At 27.4% G+C, this 25739-nt stretch overlaps 1 protein-coding gene across 9 annotated transcripts in view; it reads left to right on the top strand.

Moving 5' to 3' along the window:
* The window catches only part of LOC107437533 (voltage-dependent calcium channel subunit straightjacket), a 350222-nt gene that overhangs the window by 35277 nt on the left and 289206 nt on the right, over positions 1-25739 (top strand). For 8 of the 9 annotated variants that reach the window (XM_071187230.1, XM_043040081.2, XM_071187229.1 and 5 more), the window contains exon 1: positions 4772-5120. In XM_071187230.1, the coding sequence (XP_071043331.1) occupies positions 4948-5120 (173 nt within the window). In that variant the 5' untranslated portion in view covers positions 4772-4947. Of the gene's footprint in view, positions 1-4771; positions 5121-25739 lie in introns of those variants that run through there. The other variant, XM_071187231.1, reaches the window with a different exon arrangement.

Here is a 25739-nt window from a genome sequence, read left to right as displayed (position 1 = left end):
ATAACCTTTAAAATAAACCGTTAAATTTCTTTGATTGTATTCTAGTGAGGAATCAAAGTAAAGCATGAATGAAAATTCTTACATGAATTAACTACTTAAGGAACTTTGTCTAATCTGCTGTACTAAATCATTACTTTCGAAGATAAAATTTTCTCCAATAATTTATGATATGCATAAAACCTTACAAGACTTTTACCGAACTCTTGATTCGATACCTTGTCTTTTGATGGATAAAGTAGAAACTTTAGAAGAAATTAATTTCTCTGAAGTATTCTCTTTGTGTAGACTATTGCTTTCTTAGATGACTACCAAAGAGCCAATTAGTCATTTCATTCATTTTGTAGCCCTGCTATTGGCAAGAGGCGGTCGAAGAAACGAAGTGACAGGTCAATTATTTACTGCTCCTTACTTCAAGTAAAAATTTTTTTCTTTTCTTAATAAATCTTCGTTCAATAAATATAATATTTAATCAGAAACGACAAACAAAGTTAAAAAAAAGTATTATACCAATCTTAACAAAGTAATACATCACTTTGATAAGAATTTGGTAACTAGCAGAAAAATTGGTAATCAAGCAAATTTTGTCCTATATTAATATGTAAGTAAAAATACCCATGCATTCTTCATGGGTGAAAATTGCATTAAAATAATAAGCTGGTTCAAGGGGATGCAATTTTAAATAAATAACTTTCGTCAAGTTACATGTTTTAACTCGAAAATAAGACACAGAAGGGAACTTAATGTCACAAAAAGTGAATATAATTTTCAAACAAGACAAGTATGTTTGATATATTTATTATATCTTCTGAAAAGAAATATGCAGAATATGAATGAACATAAATTATGACCACCTTGGGCTTGCTTAGTAGGTCATGTCACTCTTCTTTCATTTAAGATGCTTAACATTTGCTGTGTGGTGATATCGAAGGAAATATTAGGATTTTTTTAAACTTTTTCTAAATCAAATGACTAAATATCGGTCGCTATATTGGAATGACGGAACAAGCATTCTTATGGACATTAAAATAACATTGCGTCCGTGGAATAGCGAACGGAACTTTAGGCACGGGCGTTATAATGGAAGAGTTGCTGTATTGGGGTCGTACTAAACTGCGAAGAATGCATGCACAAAAAATTAATGCAATAATCAAAGTCGGGAAAAACGTTTAACAAAGTTTTTGCTACTACATCAAATATAAATATTTAGATTGTAAAAAACAATGATTAAAGGTGTTTTCTTCTTTCATCTTAATCTTTTCAGAAAAATTCTATACATTTTCTTCGTTGAAAAATAAATCTGACTCTAATATTAGATTAAAAAAAATCCAAAAATTTACGCAACTCAAAAAACTTTCCAATTTTTCTTTTAAGATTTATTTTTTATTTTTTCAAATTGATTAAAGGATAATGTAATTTAAAACAACCAAATAAATAGTTTATTATAATTAACATGAATACTGAATGTATATTAAACAAAAATAATTTCAATTTCGCATTTAAAAAAAATAGTTATAGTTATTTATTAAGTTTTGTTACCTTGCATACATTTTGAATTTTCTTATGCCAATTGTAGTTATTCAAATATTTTAGAAATTTCGTGAGAAATACGTAATACGTTTGCCTATTAATAAAAAAAATTTTTTCTGCGAATATTGTTAAGCTTTTTAAATTTAAATAATTTTTAAGCAGTAAAACATAGTCTTGCATGTTGAATAATAATCATTTATTGCATTGATGTACATCAATGATTCAATAGGGATGGAAGAAAATAAAATAATTCTCAGAAATAAGAATAGCGGACGTACTGCTAATTAAAAAAATATTAATTTATATTAATTTTTTTCCATCTGAAAAATAAATTTTTTAAAATTTATTTGCTCATTATTCGTTTTTAACTACACAGCCTGAATTTAATTTCGTTATAAAACTTCAATATTTTAAAATTATCTGTTTATTAATTGACTGCTTTTATTATATAACCAATTTTATTTACTGATAAATAATCAAATTAATAAATGAAATATTTAAAATTTATAATTTTAGGTAATCTTAGTTTTAAGGTGTTTTCTAGATTAAAAATAAATTAAACTTCTTCAAATCTGGTTTATAAGCAGTTAAAATTTTCCTAAACGCAACAGCAAGGATTTAACAAAAATACAGCAACTCCCACATTTATGTGGATATTCGTTTCCCTGCCTGAGCACTTGTAGCAACATGTAAACACATCTACAGCGGCATATTCTCTGTTCACGTGGTTGGTTCTTCAACTATTGATCGAGTTCAAGCATTGTTGTTTGTTAAAAACAATATTAATATTTTTTGGAGAGGAAAAACTTTTATCTTTATTTAATAAAATGTTTTATAATTGAGAAATTTGTCTTTTCAGAACTTAATTGCAACATACCTAGATAAACTTAATAACTACATTATATTAGCTTATGCATTTTTTTTCGCACAAAGAAATGAATAAACCTTGCACTGCATATAAATAATGATAAAACAACGTATAAAATACACTTTCCAACTATAGTTTTATTCATGTTTTAGCTAATCCAACTGCAATTGGATTACTATTGAAAGAACTTGGTGGTATTTCAGGTTAATTAACTGCATGTTAAATTGGATTCGGTTGTTAGTGTGTTCCTCTGAAATTAAAATTTAAAAAAATATTTTTGATGCAAAATATTAAAAGAAAAAAAAATGAAGAACAAAATATGCGAATTTTATCTGTAATACAAAAGGCAAAATTTCAAAATATTCTTTTATAAATGTACGAATAGTTTTGGCAAATTACACGAGATTAATTTCCAAGCAGTTTGACAGCTTCAAAAATAACTATAAATTTTTTTTATTGATTTGAATTGCAATTCTAGTCACTAAATGTAGTTGAAAATAACGATTATAACTATTTGACAAGAAAGGCGTTACTTGGATAATGTTCATGATTTTAGATATTTGTACAATTCTACTTAATGACAGAAGTGATAATTGTTTTTAATGTTATCTCTAAATTGCCGTTTTTGAAACTATAAAAAAAGCAAACTAAGCGACGCCCAAGCAACTAATAAATAGTTAAAAAAGCATAGTCCTACTGAATTTCTTTTATTCCTGCTTTTATTCTTTTAAACGGCATTAGGTTAATTTGATGCATAATTTTGATATAATTGCATATTTTTGTTTAATTTAGCTATACTAGTCACATTATTTTTGTATGACGGGATTTTATTGCATTTTTGACCAAACGGAATTTGCAAAAATGGGAAATTAATTTGCCATAATTTATAATGCATGTTTCAATTTATCTACATAATTTTAAGAGAAAATAAACCATTTTCATACATTTATAAATATTAGATTAATTATGCTGTTTCGTGAGAAACTTTTTTCTGTGTGTATCTATTAATTATAATATATAAAAAACTATATGAATTATGCATAATTTTTTTCTTTATCTTAAGCAATTTAATTCTCTTTTAAAAATATCTTACATTTCTCTTTCAATTACTAGAAATAATTATGTTAACTTTAGTATCTGAGCCTTGATGGTTCAGGGGATAGAGCGTTCACCTTCCGATGAGATGAACCGGGTTCGAATCCAGTGATGGCTGGTCGATACGAATCCGCATCCGGCTTGCACCGACCACAGTGCTGACGTGAAATATTCTCAGTGTTAGACGGATCATAGGTTGGAGTCCCATAGCCGTTAAGCTAACCGTGGGAAGTTTCCGTGGTCTTCCTTTTCATGTAACGCAAATGCGGGTTAGTTCAATCAAAAAGTCTTCCACGAAAGCAAATTTTTCCCAATACTTGATCCAGGAGTTCCCTTGTCTTCCGGATCGGGTTCAAAATTATAAGATTACGGGGTTGAAAATTAGCAGTCGTGAACCCAAAAATTTGGACGGCTGTTCAATGACGGTTGTAAAAAAAAAACAAAGAAACATTAGTATCTGATTGCAATTTCTCTGTAAAGTAGCTACGCATATGCAATATCTATGCATTGGCGTGATTAAGTCTCCAACTAATATGTATTAACTCTTCCAGCCTTTTGGCTGTTTACAAATATTAATTTTAAAAAAGTGCATAAATCTTTTAAAAGTTGCTTATAAAAACTGCACAATGTGAAAAAGCAAATGATTTTTATTTATTTTTTATTTTAATTAAAATAACAATGTAGAGTGTTTTATAAGGGGCTTATAGTGGCCGGCGACATCCATGTAAATACGTGCTAATTTGTTCTGGAAATATAGGAAAATTAACTTATTCGTTAAAAATAGTGTGCATTCCTTTAACATAACTAAAATCTACAGTATATGAATAATAATGTGTAATATAATATTTAATTTTTAAACAATTTCTCATTTCTCTTTTATACCTGAGTTAGTGTAAATAATAGCTTCTCAATGCAAATTTTTTATAAAAGTTATTTTATACAATATGCATAAATCCATGCTAATTTGTTCCTTAAAGATATGCGAATTAAATTTATTCATAAAAATAACGCACATTCCTGTAGCACAAACGAACATTTCTCGGAATATTGACTAATGATCGTAAATTAATTTCAATATCTGCACCATCCTTTTGTGTTGAGGGGTGTTACACAGGTAGGCGATTACGTAATGTGCCTACATTTTTCTACCTGCTCTCCCTGGGTTAAAACCTCTTGCGGACAGATGGTGATTCTGTGATGACGTCAGCATATTGACGTCACCTTGTCTGTCGTGGCCGATACAAATACAAGTGAACCAATGGGAATGTCCACGCTGCTTCCAGAATCAATATCATGCCATGTGACTCAATAGCACCAATGGCAGTAGAGCGCTATCCTCTGCGTATCTAGGAGACAGAGCTCAACCCCACAGAATGGTTTTTGTTGGAGCACCTCTAAGCTGAGATTTCTCGCTTCTCAATTTAAAAGGACAGGGACCCATGTGACCGAAAAAGGAGATGGAAGGAACCCCGTGTAGGAGAACACATGAAAGAGGGCTTCGGGCCCCCTTACCTGTATGGGGTCACCTGCCACAACGGTCACTCATTTTAGCTTTGTTATCTCTTCTAGCTCTAATTCTTCCAACTAGACCCACAGTTAGTGTAGATGAACTAGAAATAGCTGCACAGGAGTAAGTAAATTCAATATTTTTTCTTCAAAATGCATGCTTATTTGCACCTTTTTGCATTCATTCTCTTTTTCGATAGTGTAAATATCACTGAAAATGAAACTGTTTTATCGTGTATGCTGGAACATATTGTTTCGCAATATTGTTTACAATCTTGTTTACTATTTGCTTATGATCGAGATTATGGTATTTAAGTTTATTAACTCTAGATACGGATCCACAATTTGCTTAACTTAATTTTGATATAAGAATTAAAGATATCATGCAATAAAATACAAATAAATTAAAAATTTATTTTTCACAGCTTGATTCACTGTTACATTTTATTATTTACTATTATCGTTCGTAATTTGCGTTGTCATTTTATTCATTAAAACATTTCATTTTAAATATACAGAGTGCTGCAATAATTATATGATTATTTAATATTATATTATAATATTCTATTATATAGAAACTGAAAATGAAACTATTAACTATAAAAAAGATTCAGAATGCTATATAAAATATATAATTCGCCTTTTTGATTTGAAATAAAATTGTTTGCATGAAATAGCTTATGATATTTTGAACATTACGCCTGATTTTTATATAATATGAGCTATAAAGTGAGGTATTACTATTTTATGTCTATATTTTGGGAAAAAATTCTTTCACTTCGATGGTAAAAATGTTCTTAGCTTGCTTTATAAGTTAATGTTTTATCGTTCATGACTTATATTAAGCATGTTAATGTTAGAGGAAAAATAACTCCCCTTTATATTTTCTAATCAGGTCGACTCAGAAAATTTGAATTAACTACAGTTATTGTTGACTAAATTAATTCAATGAAATGCTTCTCATATCATCAATAATTATTAAATAAATGTTTCAGTTTAAAATCAATAATGAAAATTACATTCATTTAAACATCAAAGGAACGATTAATTTTGTTGAATGTTCTGTTTCATTATTTAGTAAATGTCACTGAAAATGGTATTGTATTATGCAATATAATATTTGCCTTATATTTTTGAAATACATTTTAAAAGAGTAAATAAAGCTTTCATTATTTTAAGTATCTCTGAAAAATGCTCAAATGCTCTTGAACTTAACGAAATTATTTATTTTTGAGCAATTTTGTTTTATATTTTTATGTGTCTGACTTACAAAATTAATTGCAAAAAAAGTTTTATACTCTTAAGTATTATCTTTTAAAGAAACCTAAATAATGGAGCAGTGAATAAAAAGCTTCATAAGAATTTTATGATAATATTTTCAGTTGTGCTTTTTTAAAGTGTAATAATAATGCTAGAAAATAAATTGTGTAAGCTCTTCAAGTTAAATATACAATTTTAATAAGCATCGCATTTGCAAGTTTATAATAATTTATCCGTTACATCCATTCTCTATTAATCAGCTTTTTTGTGGCACATGTTTCATCCTATTTAATAATTTCATTGGTGTTTTTTTGATTTCGAGTAACATTAAAACTAATTTACATTGCTATTAAGCATTATTATTTATAATATTTAGTTCAATTATGAATTATTAAAAGAATTGAATTGCTCTTAATTTATGTTTTTATATTAAAAGGAAGCAACCAAAGTATTTTCAAGTGTATTTTTATTTATTGAAAATGATTTTATTATATGGTAATTAAATGTAAATGTCTAATACACTACATTAAAATGTTTCCATTTATTAACATGAAAAATATTAAACAAATTAATCTTTAAAATTAATTGATTTGATAAAATTAGCAAAGTATGTAATAAATATTAAGTTTTAACTTTTTCAACGGAAGCTTTCAACAAATATATAAAAATATTGCGTCCATTAAAATGTTACTGAATTGTTGTTGGAGTTATTAATTTGTTTTTCTGCAAACATAGTGTAAAGGAATAAAAATATTTTTTCTGTAACAGATATTTAATATTCTTTTAAAAGCAAAGAGTTTCCTTTATTATTTTTGAGAACATTTTTAATTATCTACCTATAAGGCTCAAAGTACATTACACTTAACTGAACATTACACTCTACAAAGTAAACTACATTGTTTTATTTTTCAAGGAACATTAAACCTGAAATGTCGGATCATTTTTTACTTTTCATTGAAGTATAATGCGCTATCTTCAGCTTAAAAATTTTTTGCTTTCTATTTTTCTTGCTGAAGATTAATATGCAAAATTTAATTAAGATAAAAATAATATTTGAATCATTTAGTGTGCAAAATTTTTTGGATAAGTAATAATGTAAAAATAAAAAACTTTTTATGTTTAAAGTTCTTGAAGGGTGGTCAGAATATTATTTGATTTTTTTTAAATTTTTTATAAAAATTTTTGACCATTGCACTTCATTTTAAGAATTTAATGAATGTGACTCTTAAATGATTTTTTAATATTTTAATATTTTATTGCATGTATCGATACTATATACAGGAGACTTATATTCAAAGTATCATCAAATATAGCGAATATTTCATTCACTCATTTAGTTACATTTATTTAAAGTAATACCTTGCATGAAAAATATATAACTTCAATTTTAAAATGTTGGTCAAAAGTAAAATTTGTCACATGATCACAAATGACACATGAAATTACTTCAAAATTTCAAGTTTAAAGTGCAACTTTTTCTTCAACAAATGTGATCTTTTTTATAACTTTTCGAAAATTTAAATTTCATATTTTTATTGATATAAGCATTCAATTTAGAAAGTTTTAAACCTCATGTTTTAACCTTATGTTCATGTCTTAAACTTTATTTTCAACCAATTTTTTGTAAAAAAGTAAGCAGGTCTTTATAAAATAAAAATAAATAAAAAAAAAAAAAATTACATTTGAAAAAGTTTCGGAATCTTAAATAAAATGTAATTTGAATATTTTCCTTAATTTTTTCAATATTTTTTTTTAACTTGGTATGTTAGGTATCTTGTGGAACAAAAACTAGATTTCCATAAAAAGAAAGAAAAATTAATTAATAAATAGCAAAAAGATCCATTGTCCTTTCAAAAATACATATTTTTTTTTACTTTTCATTATTTTAATTGAAATAAATTCTTTTTTTCATATACACCTAAATTTGTGATATTTTAAATATAAAAAAAGGAAATTCATCACAAACCGATTTATTCAGCAAGGAGTTGAAAACGCCATGCCCATCTTTAAATGGTTATTCGTCTCCCTGCCTGAGCTCTCGTAGCAACGTGTAAACATTTTTACAGGGGCAAACTTCTAGGAGGAATGTTCAAGAAATACATATACATTCTCTATGTTTTTCAATAACTAATCAGTAATCATGAGAATTATATAAAATTCAGAGACATATAAGAAAATTAATCCTAGAAAGCTATTTTAGTAATATAAACTGAAAATCATAAAAAATAATAAAGGAAGTTGCAATTTTATAAGTCACGAAATCAAGCATAAGAAAACGTATTTTTATATTTTTCATAATAAAATTAAGACAGAAAAACTGATGATCGAAACGCAATTAGTTCATAAACAATTTTCGGGACCCAAATAAAAGACTTAATAATAATACACTGTAAAAATAATCTGTTAAATTTACGGAAAAAAGGCCTGCTTGCATGCCAGTATAAAACTATTGAAATCACTGAACAATATTGTTTTTTTTTTTTTTAAAAAAAAAAAACAGACACTTGTTTTTTTAAACAGATAAGTATTTTATTTTTAACAAAAATCTTTATAAAATTACAATTAAAGTGATAAGTAATCTATATACAGTAATAATTAAATCTCTATAAAGTGAGCAATGTGGTCGGTGCGAGTAGAGAGCAGCATTTGTATGAGCAGTCGACGCTGGGTATCGAATATGGGTCATTAGGAGGCATGCTTTGTCTACTGAGCTACCGCAGCCTTAATGTCTCAGTATATAGAACAACCTTAAACTGTTCTTATTTGAAAAGTCTAAATTATTGAAATAATAAGGTATCAAAACGGTTAAAACAATAGTGGTTCACCCGTTTAGGCGAAATATTAGGCAACTTAGCAAAATATTATGTCTGAAGAAATATTATTAGGCAGATTGTCAGTTTGACTACAAGTCGAATAGCAGTTTTACTTAAATTATTAAACGATGTTCAAAACCATAAAATAAGTGCTGGAAAGTGAGATAAAGCAAAGAAAATAATCATAAAATAATTTGAAAGAAGGTAAGGTTATCATTCGGTGAGTAAAACTGCAGGGAAAGAAACTAGAATTTGAATTGATGCTTTTAATCCGTTTATGAACAGGATGAAAACAGAGAAGAATAATTTTGTCCACAAAACTGTTTAAATATGGCAAGTATTCAGAGATATTCTGCAAAAATGATGGGGATTTATTAGTGTACAGACGAAAAGGAAATCAGTTAATAAAATCATATTTATCAATTAGAAGTACTTTTTCTTAATTCATAATAATAGTATTTTTTTTATTTAATGTAATTTTAAATTTAACGATACAAATCATTTCAATTTATTATCATGACTTTATTACACAGTTTATGTTATTCAATTAAATTAGTTCTTTTTATTTCGTGATTAATGTATTTCGTATTACTTTTACTCATAAGTGAAGAATTGTTTCTTTCACTATGTAGATTTCAGAAAATTTTACGAAAATATTGGCATTTAAATTTAAGTAAAGAGCATCCAAATTTCAATTCTTTTGCAAATTGTGAGATATTTTCGACATCAGATGAGAACATATTGTTACTTTTAATACTTAATTTTCTAAAATCCGTCGAGTCTTCCGTATAATTTATATAAGATTATATATTTTTTTACTTTCATTATAACTAATTTAGAATCCTTTATTATTTTAAACATTGTTAAATCTCAATTGAACTTCAGTCATTGCTTTGCTTCATTTATATGTTATAATTTAAATTTTTCCATTTTTAATCTAATCCACAATTTGAACTAAATACTGATATCGTTTTACTGATGTAGAATGGTGATGCATTGATGTTTTACTGATGATAAGTGAATCGATCCTTCTAACACATTCGTTCAAAAACTTCGTAAACTACAATAAATAAGATTATATTTAGAAATTCAAATAATTTTTTCAAAATATTTCGCTTAAACTCATTTAAACATCTTAATTAGCAATACCAATTATCAATCATTTCCTTAATTCTGCTAATAACTTGAATCTAATTATTTTAAAATGCATTTTCTAGCTAAGTTGCATAAACTGTGACTTTTTATGGTTTGAAAAATTATAATGAAAGATATATTTAACTTAAAGCTGATAAAAATCTTTTTTCATTGAGATCAAGGGAAAGAAATTATTTATAATGTAACTATAGATTGCATTTAATATAATTATCAACGATAACATACGAACAATTTTAGTTTTTCTTATAACTTTAATATTCTTTTTATGCAGTATGATAACCATGAATTTAGAATTAGACATATTAACCATAAATTTAACCATAAATAACTATAATTCTATTTGAAGAATATTTCTACGAGAGAAAGATATATTCTTAGAAATCATTATGCTACATAACCAGCTCTTAAAAATTATTTCTACAATTCATTTAGTGTACTAATAATACAATTTACATACGTTTGTTATGAGAAAAACTCTTTAACTTAATTAGGAAATTTATCTTCAATTTCTTTACAGTTCCATTTCTTTCGAAGCTTTTTTTTCGAAGGATTCGGATTTCTGACTCTCAAAATATAAGGGTTGACGCAAACTGAGAAATATGTTCTCCATAGTTTGGTCAGGAGAGCGTTCTAAAGTTTGAACTCCTTAATGTTAATTTCACTTTTTGCGTATTTCGCTTCACCTCCAGAACTTCTTAAGCGAATTGAAAATGTTTTGCTCGCAACTATAAAATTCGTTAAAGATAATTCCATGCAAAAAATAATCATTAGTAAATATTTATTTGTTTCTGTTATTTCATTTGATACTATTAAAAAATTAGAGCTTTTTTCTCAGATGAAAAACTTAAATAGGAGGATTTGGCTGGTGTCTCCCTCTCATGATTGGTATAGGGCTAGTAAGTCAGGACAGTCTTCAATGTGACAGAAAAACCAATACTTGCCTATCACACCTTGCCAGTGGACATCTAAAATGTCTTACTTTTTCTCAGGGTACAAAATCCTACCTCCTTTTTCCAAAATGCCACCAACATCAGGCTTCAGCTGAACATATTTTAAGCTGTTTGGGACTTCTTCGGGAAGAAATTTATACTTCGTCCCTCCTTGTTTCCGAATTTTTACTCGTCAACGAACTTATGGATCTGGTCTGACGCAGTTAGACCTTTGGAGATAAGTAACAACAACAACATATTCAAAAATAATAATATTCTCGGTACTATTCTCGAATTGTAAGATATGAAATCGTTTACATCATTTCAAAGTATATAATTTTACATGGCAAAATCCAAAATTTCAGCGAAATCGGTCTGATAGTTCCGGAAAAATCAAATTTTAAAAAAGTTGCATGTTTAAAATTCAATTTTCCAGAAACTAAATATACCGATTTCGTTCAAATTTCGTATTTTGTCATTTGAAATTGCATTCTCTAAAATGACGTAAAAATTACATAACTTACAATACAAAATTTTTCGATTATTATTAAATACAATAATAAAAATAATAAATATTTACTGAAATTTGTTTTTTGCATAGAATTTTTTTAGGATAAACGAATTTTAGAGTTTATACAAAATTTTTTGATTTCACTTAAGAAGTTTTCTAGATATGGCGAAATACGCAAAAAGTAAAATTAAGGAGTCCGAACCTCAGACCATATTTCGTCTATCGCTATATTTTGGGAGTCAGAAATTTGAATCCGTTTAAGAAAAGGTATGTTCAGTCAGAGAAAGCGACTTTCTGTGCCTGATTTCGTAACTTAAAATATCGTTCGCACTAATCAATTAACATATTTGAAATCACCCCTTCAAACTATTAAGATTGAGTCCTAAGACATGAGGATCCAATCATTAGATGAAAAGTTGTTCAGGGTGGTTCTTTTTTTTGGCTCGCTGTACGGCCACAGACAATAACTGTTTAATCAGCATTATCTACAGAAATGAGGGTATGCATTGTCATAGATAATGATTTTTTCATCAGAACTAATGAATCTCTTGAGATTTCGAATTGTCCATTTTCCTTGTTCGGTAATATATTAGAGGATGTATTGTGTTAAAAAAAATAGCAAGCACTGAATAATAGAAAATTAAAAAAAATCGTCATTCAGAAAGAAAATTTCATGCAGTAAGAATCAATATCAAAGATTTATAAAATATCCTTTTTTATATCTTTCTTTTTAATCCGTAAAATAGAGCTTCATATTAACTGATTAAATATAATTTCGAGTTTTTTTGAGGGTATAAAAAACATATGAATGAAAAATACTAATTTTAATTAAATCTATTTGAAAGTTTTTTGTTTTTTTTTCAAAAAAGCAAAAACAAATTTATATCAATAAAAGTTAAATTTATTCAACAAAATCATCAAGGAAAAACTTCAAGTAGACAAACTTTAAACTTTTTTATACAAATATAAAGTTATGTTAAAAAGTTAAATAAAATACAGTTAAACCACTAAGTTGAACACTAATAGTGCATTTTTTAGTAGTCTATTTAGACAAGAGGTCAACTTATTGAGGGAATATAATCGTTTTTCCTGTAATTTCTAACATATCTTAATATTTATGCATCATATCTTGTTATTAATTTACTTCTTAGATGTTCAAAGCTGATAAAATGAAACCAATCAGGATAAAATAAGTCGGAATTAAAATTTAAATAAATCCTACCAAGTTACATATGACCAACTCAGAAAGGGGTTTAGGTTAGATTTTAATGCTATTTTAAGAATTCAATGAAAATTTAGTTTGATCAACTGTGTGAAAAATTATAAAAATAAATTTATGTCTCCACTTTTATAATTTAATTATTCTGCTTATCAATTTTTATTAGTTTCTTTTAACGTTCATATAATTTTTTTTTAAAAATTAATTTCGATTTCATATTGAGATTTTAATCTATAAACGAGATATTAAAATAACATATTGCGTTTAATTTAACCTCAAAAGGTTTAACTTAATAAATTTTATTATTTTTCCTTCTTTAAACATCAGAAAAATTACTTTAACTCACACAAGAAAAAAAATCTGTGGAAATATACCATAGAAGGTTTTTATGTTGATTTAATGGTTCCGGTTTTTGTAGTTTTATAACTTTTTGAAAGCATGGATGACTTTTACCCCTTCTTTTATTTCTTTATTCCCTAAAAAGTATTTCATACTTTTAGACAAATAAACAATTTTACGATTGTGAGGTATTCATTCAATATCTTTCAAATCAAATAGTATATCAAGGTAGATAAAATGTTATTGTCTGTTAATATGAATAATTTAATTTTGTGTTTTTTTTGTTTCAGTTTGTATGAAAAATTAGAGGATAAAATTAAGTTGATAAACATTAATTTATAAGAATATTCCTATGAAGTTTTTTATGTTTATTTTTTTTTCAAAAAGAAAAACATTTAATTCAATACTTAGAGAAAAATTCGCTTTTCAAACTCATAGATTTATATAGATAGCTTGGCTTCAAAATTTCTTTAGTGCAGTTCAGACGTTTATTCTAAGAACAACTTCTGTTCTGTGAAAACCCAACACAGAACATAAATTGTCTCTTACGTTTAGTTGTTTGAAAATTTATTTTCACACTCTGCGAAATATACAGCACAAAAAACATTATTACAAGTCTACAACGCAGACTAAATTTTAAGTTCATTTACATAAATTTTTTCTTCACTTCCGTTAACAAAATAACATAAGTCAGGAAATCATGTTTTGCTGTGGTTTTGTGTGGCTAATGTGTTTAAATCTGAGACAAAAGTTATTTCTGCTTATGAAAACCTGAGCACAAAATACGCATTATTGCCTGAATGCCGTGGAGATGTTACATTTGTCACAGAAATGAATTCCAATTAAAGTGAAAAGGGATACATATATGAATAGTGCATTGTGAATTCTTGCAATGTTTTGACTGTACCGTCTAGAACAGGCCAAAAGCGTTCAAGCGATCTTTTTTCTCACACGAGTCAATTAAATTCATGCAGCTTCCAATTAGTCACCTTTAATATATTCAGGTCTTTCCCAACGTCACAAAGTCCTCTGAGAGGAGGTTTTCCTCTTTTTTTAATGCCACCTCGCTTATTGAAGATTAAACAATGAGTGAATAAGTGCCCTAGCTACCTTATTTTGTTCGATTTGATGACTTTTACTATTTCAGGCTCTATATATTTTATAATTGTAAAGAATTCGAAAGAAATTATCTTCTTGAAGAGCACCAAACTTTTCTAGGTTCGAAAACCTCTTCTCTCGGGGTAAGACCTGGTACCTTTTAGTTGTATGAATTCTGAGCTTACGTAAGAGCTGTAGTGCAACGGAGTAAGAAAATTACATTCAAGGCTGACCAAGGGTTTCACGGGCCCCGGTACAATTTTATTATTACTGCATCCTTCATCAATGCCAAAAAGACTTATTTTCATATTTTGAAGTATTTTTAAAGACCCTTTATACAAATTCATAGTTTTTATATAGATATAAAGAAATTCTCTCTCAAAACACTATAATAAGTACTATAATTTTGTAAGGAATTTTGCTTGGGTCTTTAGCTGTCACGGCCCCTGGGACAATTCATCTCTGTTGAGTAACTACATCACGTGTAAATTACACGATTAGTTTTCTGAAATTGTCTTGTAAAATAGATATGTTAGCTACTTTTTCATTGAAATTCTAGTATTTCTAAATTCTCCATAGAAGTAACATTTGTACCCGGTTTTAACACCACTGGTTTTATCCCCACTAGTGGGGTAAGATCTGTTGATTTGATTTTTGCTAGATAAAAATCTAGCCTCAATCAATGACTTTTCAGGAATCTTATCAATGACTTTTCAGGAATGATATATTGTATACAACTAAACAATGAATATGTTGACTAAATCTGACAGTTTTAGGTAAAAAAAAATTGGATAGAAACAGGCTTTAGAATCTTAGTTAGCCGGTATTGTCTCAGTCTTCTCTAATCATGAAAAATTTATTTTCTTACACGGTATTATAGTTTAATTTATAATATTAATGGTTACGGTGCAAAAATTATTTACTTTTGATCTATTACTATTGAAAGCAACAACAATAATTTTGTTATACCAAGATACTGCTTGAAATTATTATGTATTGATTCCATCAATTACTGCAATTTTAAAGGCCGCATGAAAATATGTATAAATTGTTATAAATGCGAACCCTGTTAAATCATATCGTTCAAATTTACTGCAGATTCAATACGGTGCTAAGTCGAGCCATAGAATCGCCCATATTACTCTTTAAATTTGATTACAGTTTGCTAAATTTGTTACAGTTTGTTGAAATTACAGCTTGTTAAATTTGTTACAGCTTGAATGTAAGCACGCTTAACTCCTTCTTAAGCAAGCAACAAATCTTCAATATCCTAGTTTAAGCTCCGATATTATGTTTTAATATTGTACAAAAAGTTTTGCGATTGCAAAATTTGCTAAAGTTAAAAATGTGAAAATTTCAGTTAAAAATATTAAAGAGTTAAAAGTTTTACATTTATATTTTTCCTTGACATCTTGTAATAGTTAAAGTAAACACGAAACAAAAAGATGAAGAAAATAAAACGCAACTAAGTATACATTAAAATGAAGACATATTTTACTTACTACATAATAAATTGGCAGTCTTAATGCTTTTCTGCAGACATAAAGTAACTTGCTTCCTATATTAGCTTTCTCGAATTTTTTTTTAATAGTTACGTAAAAAAGTACAAACTAAAAAAAAGCAACAAAAAATTATACATTAACGAATAAAGTTTAAACATAACATTTGTTCATCGCGTTGCAATTATAAAATTTTACATTATCTTTCATTTTCTGTAGTTAATTAGCTAGCTTCCTGTAAAAGTTTTTCATAAATTTTTCCCGTCGAATAATTTTCGAGAAAGTTATGGAGAATTTTTAATACTATCAATTAACTTAAAAGGAACTTTAAATGAGTATTAAACCATACGTGAATGACCAATGACAGTTTCTGATATTAATGAGACGTAGAAATCCCTTAACATACTTTTTTTCCTTCAAAATCCCTCATTAGAAGAAGACCTTGTTAGTAGATATGCATTAAAACAAAATGAGTTTTCTTTTCTATATTTGAAATTTTTCTTTGATCATTTCTTAAATTGGTTGTCTTTTATACATGTGTTTTTACTCAAATGAAAAAAAAAGTATCTTTATGCTTTGTGAATTTTGAAAAGCGTAAGTGTTTATTTTTGGGGTGCGTCCAAGATAACTAAAGTTTTGTTTTAAAATAAGTTTTCAATTTATTATAGCAGAATCTGTATTATGAATATGGTATCATAAAGAAAATTAATGAAATTATTTTTTCTTATTTCATTGAAAGGCTTTTTAGGTTGGACATTTCATCATTTTAAGTATAGAATATTTTTTTGTTTAAATAATGTGTATTTGTAAGAAAAGTATTTCTCATTAATTTTTTCTGTGCATCATTTTAGAATGTGCATTTCTAACAGCAAATTAGTTTTTCTTGAAAGAAAACAAATGAACGGATACAATCTACTGAACTGTTTGATACTTTCATGACTTTTCTGCTAAATTTGATTCATTTTGTTGTGATCATTAAGTAACTGTTGGACAAATCCCAGCAACAATTTTTGCTTTGATTAAACTGTAAAAATATTCAAAAAAGTTGCGTAATACAGCCCATGTAGCATAAGTAAATTAAACGTAAATTTTCAATACTCTTTATACGCCAATTTTACGTAATATTGACGGAATGATATTGATGTTGCCATTGAAATATTTGGTAAAAAAACCTTGGTATATTTTACGTAATATTAACGGAATGGATTTTATCAGCTACCCTTCGGTATGATCGCTTTCGTATATTTTACAAAAGATTGACGGGAGAATATTTAATACTTAGATTTAATAAAAATGATTCTGTGTATTTTGTGCATTAATGACAAAGCAAATTTACTGTTTAAATATCTGTTCGAATTTATTTACGCAAATATTCTATTTTTTGGATAACCGTTTGCTATTATGATTCGACGTTTCAACTTTCGACGTTGTAATTTTTGATGATTCGACGTTGCAAGTTTTAACGTAATGTTGACGGGAAAATTACATAGAAATAATGTACTTATTCTTATCTAATAGAAAGTAGTTGGTAAACTATTCAGAAAAGAAATAAATTTGTTTACGTAGCATTTTATGTAAATTCTATGCTTTTTGCTATACATCGAAGTTTAAGTTTTACGTACAGTTTACGAATGATTAGTGAAATTTACGTAGTGAAAAATGCGTATACGTAGGCGCCAATACGTACGTATATTTCAATAATACGTCAAAAATACGTATATTTCAAAGTGAAATATACGTATTTTTGACGTAAAAGTGATGGTTCTCCGCTACTTGGGAGATTAGAAGTTTAGAAGGTTTTTTATGTAGCATAATTATAATTTTTTTCTGCAATCAAACATTTTTTGATTTACGTGGATTGCGTAACAGAGCTACAGATCATTTAAAATTTTGAGCAACTTTTTGAAATTACTTTTTTAAATAAATTTAATGAAATGATTAATTCCTACTGAAATAAATTGAGAAAAACTCTAAGTCCCACCATAAACGTTCAATTAAGAAAACTGATTTATGTTCGAAATGACTTGCAAAGGTATAGATCAATGAATTCATTTTTTTATGCATAGTTTCTTAAAATTATCTCACACGTTTTTGATAATTAGTTAGAGTTAATTGGGTGTAGAAAATGATTCAGACTACTGAGAACATCAATTAACAGCATGAGGCCACTTAAGATCAAATAATATACCTTATTGGTTTTATATTTTTAAGGTCAATATTTGCTCAAGTCATTAGACTTGTTTTCAGCTAAATATTTATGCTAAAATATTTATTCAGAAAATAAATGCTTATTAAGCAGTATGCAATATTTTGAGAAAAAGCTCCTGATCTATAGATTGCTGAAATATAATATTTAAAGCAATTGTTTGAGGGCAGTTTCTAATTTTTGATTTAATTTAATGCGTCGTTGAATTGTCGGCAGGAAAAGTTTGGGATAGACACAGAATGCTGCTATATTTGCGTAAATATATTATTACTGAATAAAAAGCAACTTTTACTAACGAAAAAAAAATAGAAATGACCTAAACTACCCGAATTTGGTAAAATTTATAGTGTTTCTCGACCTATGGAAATAACAGAAAGCTGGATAATCTCATAATTTTCATCAAATCACTTTGGGTAAGTATTTTGGAAAAATTAACAAAATATGGTTTCATAATATGCAATAAAATTTGATAAATGTGGTAAAATTTGATTTCATCATTATACCTTAGAGCATGGCATAATAAACCATTTAACTGGTTAGATATACTTATTAGTTTTGTATTTTTACTAGATATGGGTTAATAAGAACTGTAATTCTGAACACCAGAATTCCCGCTTAACCGTTTCCATGGGAATGAAAAAATTACCAAATCAATCGCCCTTCAGTGCTGCAGTAAGAATGCACCGTAAAAAAACTCCTCTATTTGNGTTTTAAAATCAAATTAACAAAGGATAACTAACAAAAAATTAAGCTAACAATTAATAATCAGCAAAAAAACTAGTTAACAAGAAATCGCAAAAAATAACAGTTAATATTTAAAGAAAACAAGCTAACAATTAATAACTAGCAAAAAAATAATAACTGTTACTAACTAACTAAAAATTAGTCGAAAGAAATAATTGATCCCTTATAAACGTGCTTTTGTAATACGTATTATTTTATTTCGCATTCAAAATTATTATCACAAGCTATTTAACACAGTGTATTATAGTTAAGTAAACAACTTTTAAACTAATTTTTTTCATTGTGTGCCGTCAAATTTCGAAATCGTTAAAAGTGTGCCGCCCCCCAAAAAAGGTTGAGAACCACTGCCTTAGAGCATGGCATAATAAACCATTTAATTGGTTAAATATACTTATTAGTTTCGTATTTTTACTAGATATGGGTTAATAAGAACTGTAATTCTGAACACCAAAATTCCCGTTTAACCGTTTCCATGGGAATGAAAAAATTACCAAATCAATCGCCCTTCAGTGCTGCAGTAAGAATGCACCGTAAAAAAACTCCTCTATTTGCACTTCCGTATTCATGTTTTGCAATCTCGCTGTCTTATTACGAAAATATTTTAAATCATTCTTAAAATATTCCGGTAAGTGTAAGTTCACTTAAATTCGCTACTTGCTTTATAGATTTCGTTTTGTGTTTTGTTCTGTATTTTCTTCACCTTTTCTGTTTTTGCTTTGCTTGATATATTTTATTTCGTGTATATTTTACTATTAGCTTTTCAATTTTTTAAATACTCCTCACACTGTTGTTGATATATTTCGCTTTGGCCATAGTATTTATAAAATATTTGAAAGCACTCCTTTTTGCGGATATAATTGTGTGAGAAGATGAAGAGATTTGGGTTAATCGCAATCTGGGAAATATGATCTCAATAATTTGGTCTAGAGGGTGAATCAAAGTTTGAACGCCTCATTGATAACTTTACTATTTACGTATTTTGTCAAGCGTGAACTTTTTAAACCAGTAGAAAAATTTTTGCACACAATTGTGAAGTTCGTTTATCCAAAAATAACTCCATTCAAAAAATAACTTTTATTAAATATTTGTTACTTTTTATAATTTTACTTAATAATAGACTAAAAAATTTTGAATTGTTGGGTTTTTCTTACATGATTTTAAAAACTATAATTTTAACGGCAAAATACAAAATTAGAATGAAATCGGTTGAATAGTTCCTGAGTAATCAAATTTTAAGAGTTTAATAAATGAAATTCAATTTCTCAAGAACCATTAGACTGATTTCGCTCAAAATTTGTATTTCTCTATGTAAAACTACTTTCCTTAAAATGATGTAAAAATTGTTTAATTTGCAATTCAAATTTTGTCTCGCTATTAAGTGAAAGAAAAAATAATAAATATATACTGAAAGTTATTTTTTGCATGAATTTATTTTTGAACAAATAAATTTTATAATTAAGTGCACAATTTTTTCGATTTGCTTAAAAAATAGTCGAGATATGGCGAAATACGCAAAAAAGTAAAATTTATAATAAGGGATCCAAACTGGGGTCACTCTCGAAACCAAACCATGGGGACCATATTCCTCAGATTGTGGTTACCCCCTATATTTTGGGGGTCAGAATTCCGAGTCCATCGTCCATCATAAGAAAGGCTTGTTTCAGAGAAAGCAAGTTTTCGTGTCTGATTTAGTAACTTAAAACATCGTCTGCATTAATTAATTACCATATTTGAGGTTATCCTCTTGAACCAGTAAACTTGATAAGCAAATTTTCAAATCAATTACACGTAATATCAAATTTACTTTAGTTCATTTACAAATGCGCATTGTTTTACACACTCAATTATTTTTCAGTGTTTTTAAACAGCTTTTTCAGCTACTCTTGTGAAATACCAATATAAAAAATGCATTATTTTTAAAAAATGTATCATTATTTTGAAATTATGTCAGTCACAGTGATGCCCTGTAGAATATTTCTTATTAGCTTTCGAAACTCCTGGATCCAATATTATTTCGTTAACATATATTTTAACAACTATTTTTCCACAAAGGACAATTATAGATCGTCGTCTGAAATAGTCAACTCAATAAATTATTAATTCCTTCTTTATTTTTTTTTTAATTTTTAAATCTCTTAAACAATTTTGAAAATAATTTTTTCACATTTTTATTTAAAATAAAATAATAAAAACGAGTCTGTTAGCAAAAATAGGAACAATTACAAAATATTTTACGTATCAAATAATTCGCAATACAACATGAGAAAATATTTCCCTAGTCTTTCAAAACTACTTACAACTTCACTGTTCTCCTAATAAATCGACAATGCATTTATTTTACAAAAATTGTGGGCAAACCTTTTTAAAATATACAACATCGAAGATTCGCGGTAAATGTTTCTCTAACGTGCATTATTAGAGATGCTGTTGCGTACAGGAAGTTTACCACTAATGAGCTCATATTTCATTTTGGGGGGAGGTATGAATTTATAATGCTTCCAATTATCGGATATTGACTTAATTATTAACGCTTCACCATTTTCAGCGCGTTTTAGTCAGTTTGTCTTGTCAACAAGAAAGAAGGTGACGGAATGAACGGAAGGGTTTGAAAATATCCAGGTAAAATGTTCGGAAGCAATATCCTTTCCAAAATGTAATACTTCATTATAAATTTATAAGTGGAAAGAAAAGAGGAAATTTTAAAATGGTGAATCTTTGCAGCTTAGTTAAATACTCGTTGATAATTTTTGCCGTTTAAATGTGGAAGCATTCAATTATTTGCGAAAACCTCACAGTATTTATTGAAAATGTTTGTGAAAATAAATGGCTTATTTCTATGAAATAGTTCATCAAAAGTAAAATAATTTAGCTTTATGATTCAGTTCGATTACGTTTTTAAATTTTGGTAAAAGTGAAAATTATTTTAATTTTTCGATCATTTTTATGAATGTGCATATTTTTGATGTAATCATACGTTCTTCATAATAGCTTTTTTAGATTTTAGAAAATGAAAATTAATTTTATCAATTGCTGAAACATGTGCAATTTGATCCTTATTTTTACTGTCATTCTTTTAAACTGTCGCTAGTAAAGGAATTTTCTAGTATTGGCATTTCTTTGTAGATAATTCATTAACTCTTTGGACACCGGTGTCTCGCTTATTCATTCTTTTCTGATAATCTAATTACAAACAAGCATATGTTATGTTATTTTTTAATTGTAAAAAATAGTCTAATAAATACTGAAAAAAATCTGTTTGACTGTCGGAATCATATTTATACTAAAATATAAAATTCAAAAAAAATTTCATTCATATTCGAAAATTTATTAGTGATTAATTTTGTAAATTAAGAAATTTTAATGATGAATAACTATTTTTCTTAGATATAAACTGCAAATAAGGGCAAATTTGTAAAATCATTGTTTGAAAGTAAGCCGTGTGTGGAAGATTTGCCTACAACGCAAAAAAAAGACACTGGTGTTTCATGTTGCTCATAACCATAAATTATAAAAAAGCTAATTATATTTTTCACCTATTTTGACCTAAATTAATCCAAAATAATAAAAAAAAGTAAGGAAAATATGTTCGATAAATTTTTGCGTCTAAGGTTAATTGCATTGTTTCTTAGTACGCACTAAGAAATTATGCATAAAAATTAAAAACAAGCTAATAATTTATTAACACTCTAACAAAGCATGTACTCTATGTGTCGTTTATCTATAAAGCAAAATTTTCATTCATAAGACTTAGATGTTAGGAATTAAAGTGTAAATAAATTGCATGATTTGTAGTTTTAAAATTAAAAAGTTTGATTAAAAGTTAAAAGATACATTATACATTTTATAAAAGATACATTTGATATACATTAAAATATAAGCCTATATATATAGTTTATTTTTATTATAAAATATAATATATAAACGCAGCATTCGTTGCAAAAACTATTTTTAACAATACGGTGAATAGTATTCAAAATTTGGAAGTATATTTCCTGTTGAGGCCTCGTGAACGATACCATCTGAAATATACTTTAGTAACCCTTTACAGAAAAAAGAAACAAAAGATAAAAGACAGAAGGACCTTTTCAGAAAGATAAAATTTCATAATATTTATATTTATATGTGACGTTAGATTGATTAATGGGTTTTACAAAGTTTTTGTTTCTTTTTTGACAATTTGTCTTCGTATATTTTACTCATATTCAATGTACAGGGAATAAAAAAGATATATCTTTAACTTTACATAATATTCTTATTTTCACATGATAGGTCTCAATCTTTATGGTTCGAGTTCCAAATCTAAAATATGTTAATTGATTTTTGCAAACAATATTTTATGTTAGCAGAAACGTACATTCTATGAATAAACAAATATTTTTTGAAGGATTTCTACTTTTGACCTTCAGTGTTTAAGAGGTAACCGTAATTTAGAAAATATGGTTCCAATAGTTTAGAGGGTTTGGAAATAAGGAATATTCGTATTTTGTAATCGAAAATCGAAACATTGAATATTCGTATTCGTAAATATTGAAATTGCGTATTTCGGTACATCTCCAGAGCTAATGTAGCGATTAAAAAATATTTTCACACATTTATAAAACTTTTTTGTCCATTGCTAATTCCAGGCAAATTATTTTTAGCTTTAATACTTTACACAAAGTTCTTTTTTTACACCAGTTTATTTTACGTGATTTTCAATTACGTGAATTTCAATACGTGAGATTCAATTAATTACGTGATTTCAAAATCTAAAATTTAAAAAGAAGTTTCTCAGTTTTAAGACGTTTCTAAAAGAAGTAAGGAAGTTCAAATAGTTCTTGAGAAATGAAAGTTTAAAAATTCGACTTGTTTGAAATGGCGAAGTGCGTTAAAAAGGATTTAAACTGTAAGGGTCTCAAATTTTCTACTCAAATTATTCAGCTATATTTTCCAAAATTCTGAGGGCCAACATTCCAAATCAGCAGATGAAAAGAAATGTCAGAGAAAGTAGATTTTCGCGTCTGTTTTATAATTAAAAAAATCTTTTTTACAAATTAATTTACATATTTAAGGTTTGATCTCGAGCCACTAGTATACGAGTTCTAATACGTTAAAATATGGTCATTCGATCAAAATATGTCTTTTCCGCTGTTTTTTATAGTATTCTTCTTTAATTATTCTTCAATAAAATTAAGTTCAATGAAAAAACTATTAAGTGACAGAGTCTAAAATGCATATGAGTCTAAAAATATTAACTGAAATAAACGTTTACGATTTGATTTTTTCTCAAGCTAATTCTGGTTAATCTTTAATACTCTCGGTATAATTTTTCCTTTAAGAATCTTATTCTTTTTTAATGTATGTCTTTCAACATTAGAATGATTGATGATGATGGGCTAGTTAGAAACTCTAGAAGTGCGTCAAATTATCGATGTTTTCGCGTATTGGTTATTTTAAACTGAGAGCTTCTTAAAATCAATTTATCTCTGTACTTTTAAGAATGGTGGTATAAATCTTAAAGTGTCAATAGTTATGCGTATTCGATAAATTTAAGAAGAGGAAAGATTCAATTGGTAAGTTGCAAATGTTTTTATGCTATTGATTTTCGATTTTATTTGAAAAAAGGTAATAGTTCATGGGATTTCGTTACGTTTTATAAGTACATTTTGTTTTTCTGTTCCTAATGTGATCATTTTATTTTTACGCCGATTCATTGAATTTTTCGTCTATATTTAGTTTATATTACTTTCGCAAATTAAATTACATTAATGCGTATTTTGTTTGCTTATATTTTGTTTTGCTTAAGCGATCTGAAAAGTGTTAAGTAGCGTTAAAAGATAAAACGTTAGCATATATTGCAGTAAAAGTTAGAGCTATATTTATATAAAGTTTTATCAAGCTAATATAATGTAATGGCGTTTTAGAAAGTAACTTGGTCTTTCGAGGATGAGATGTTCATATTCAGTTTAAAAGCGTAATACATTGCTTTTCGGACCGGTAGGTTTGGGGTTCTGCCTTTCACTGCTTCTTTATACTTTAACCTTAGTTTGATTTCTTCTCTTGAAAGATTTACTTTTCACATTTATAGTTCAGTAATGCATGCTAATAATATGCTTCAGTAAGATATCAGGCATATTTACAGTTATTATGCTCTGAAAAATATTCAACTTCTTCAGATTTTTTGGTACTATGATTGCCATTAAAAATAATCAGATAAAATTGCCTGAACATAGATGTACAATATCATTCACAATTATAAAATTAATTAATTAGTGATAATAAATATATCATAACATATTTTGCGAGCAATAAATTATTTTTCGAAAAACTAGTTTTAAGACTACCTGCAGGAATTATACCTAATCAGTTAATTTCGCTAGCTTTACATACACTGTTAGAAATTTCTCGGAAAAAGTGGTTAAATTGCAATTTATTGAAAGGTTATTTTACCATATTTAATCGAAGCAGTCAAATAATCATAAATAAAACGGTAATCAAACTGCTAAGTTTGAGAAAAACTGTTTATTAACTGCTTTCACCTAATACGGTTAAACAACCAGAACTTTAACTCACCCACTAGAACCACCTGATGAAGCTACTTAGTTCTTTGCAAGGGCGTACATATCATGGCCCAGCTGGCTTATCTGTCAATCTCATGACCAGCAGTATTGGAGTTCGAGTCCTATTGTTGATACCACAATATTTCCTTTACTGCCTTCAACACATGAGGAATTTACTGTGTCCGGCACTCTCCAGTGCCCATTACCTTACGAAAAGACGAGATCCTATCTCAAGTTAAGTAAAAAAAAAAATTGCGTTTTTAAAAATGCTAGTTATAAATGGTTAAAAAACGGTATAGTTTTGTATTCTTGGTTTTATGACCATACTTTTTGTAAATGGTTCATAAAGGTAAAAAATGTTCTTTACCGTAAACTTTACGGTTAATCGGATGGACAGACAGCTGCCAGTTATTTTACCATAATTTTAGAAT

The sequence above is a fragment of the Parasteatoda tepidariorum genome, chromosome X1 (assembly GCF_043381705.1).
Source record: "Parasteatoda tepidariorum isolate YZ-2023 chromosome X1, CAS_Ptep_4.0, whole genome shotgun sequence".
NCBI classification, from domain to species: Eukaryota; Metazoa; Arthropoda; class Arachnida; order Araneae; family Theridiidae; genus Parasteatoda; species Parasteatoda tepidariorum.
The sequence above is the reverse complement of the archived record's forward strand: the minus strand, read 5'-3'. Positions and strand labels throughout refer to the sequence as shown.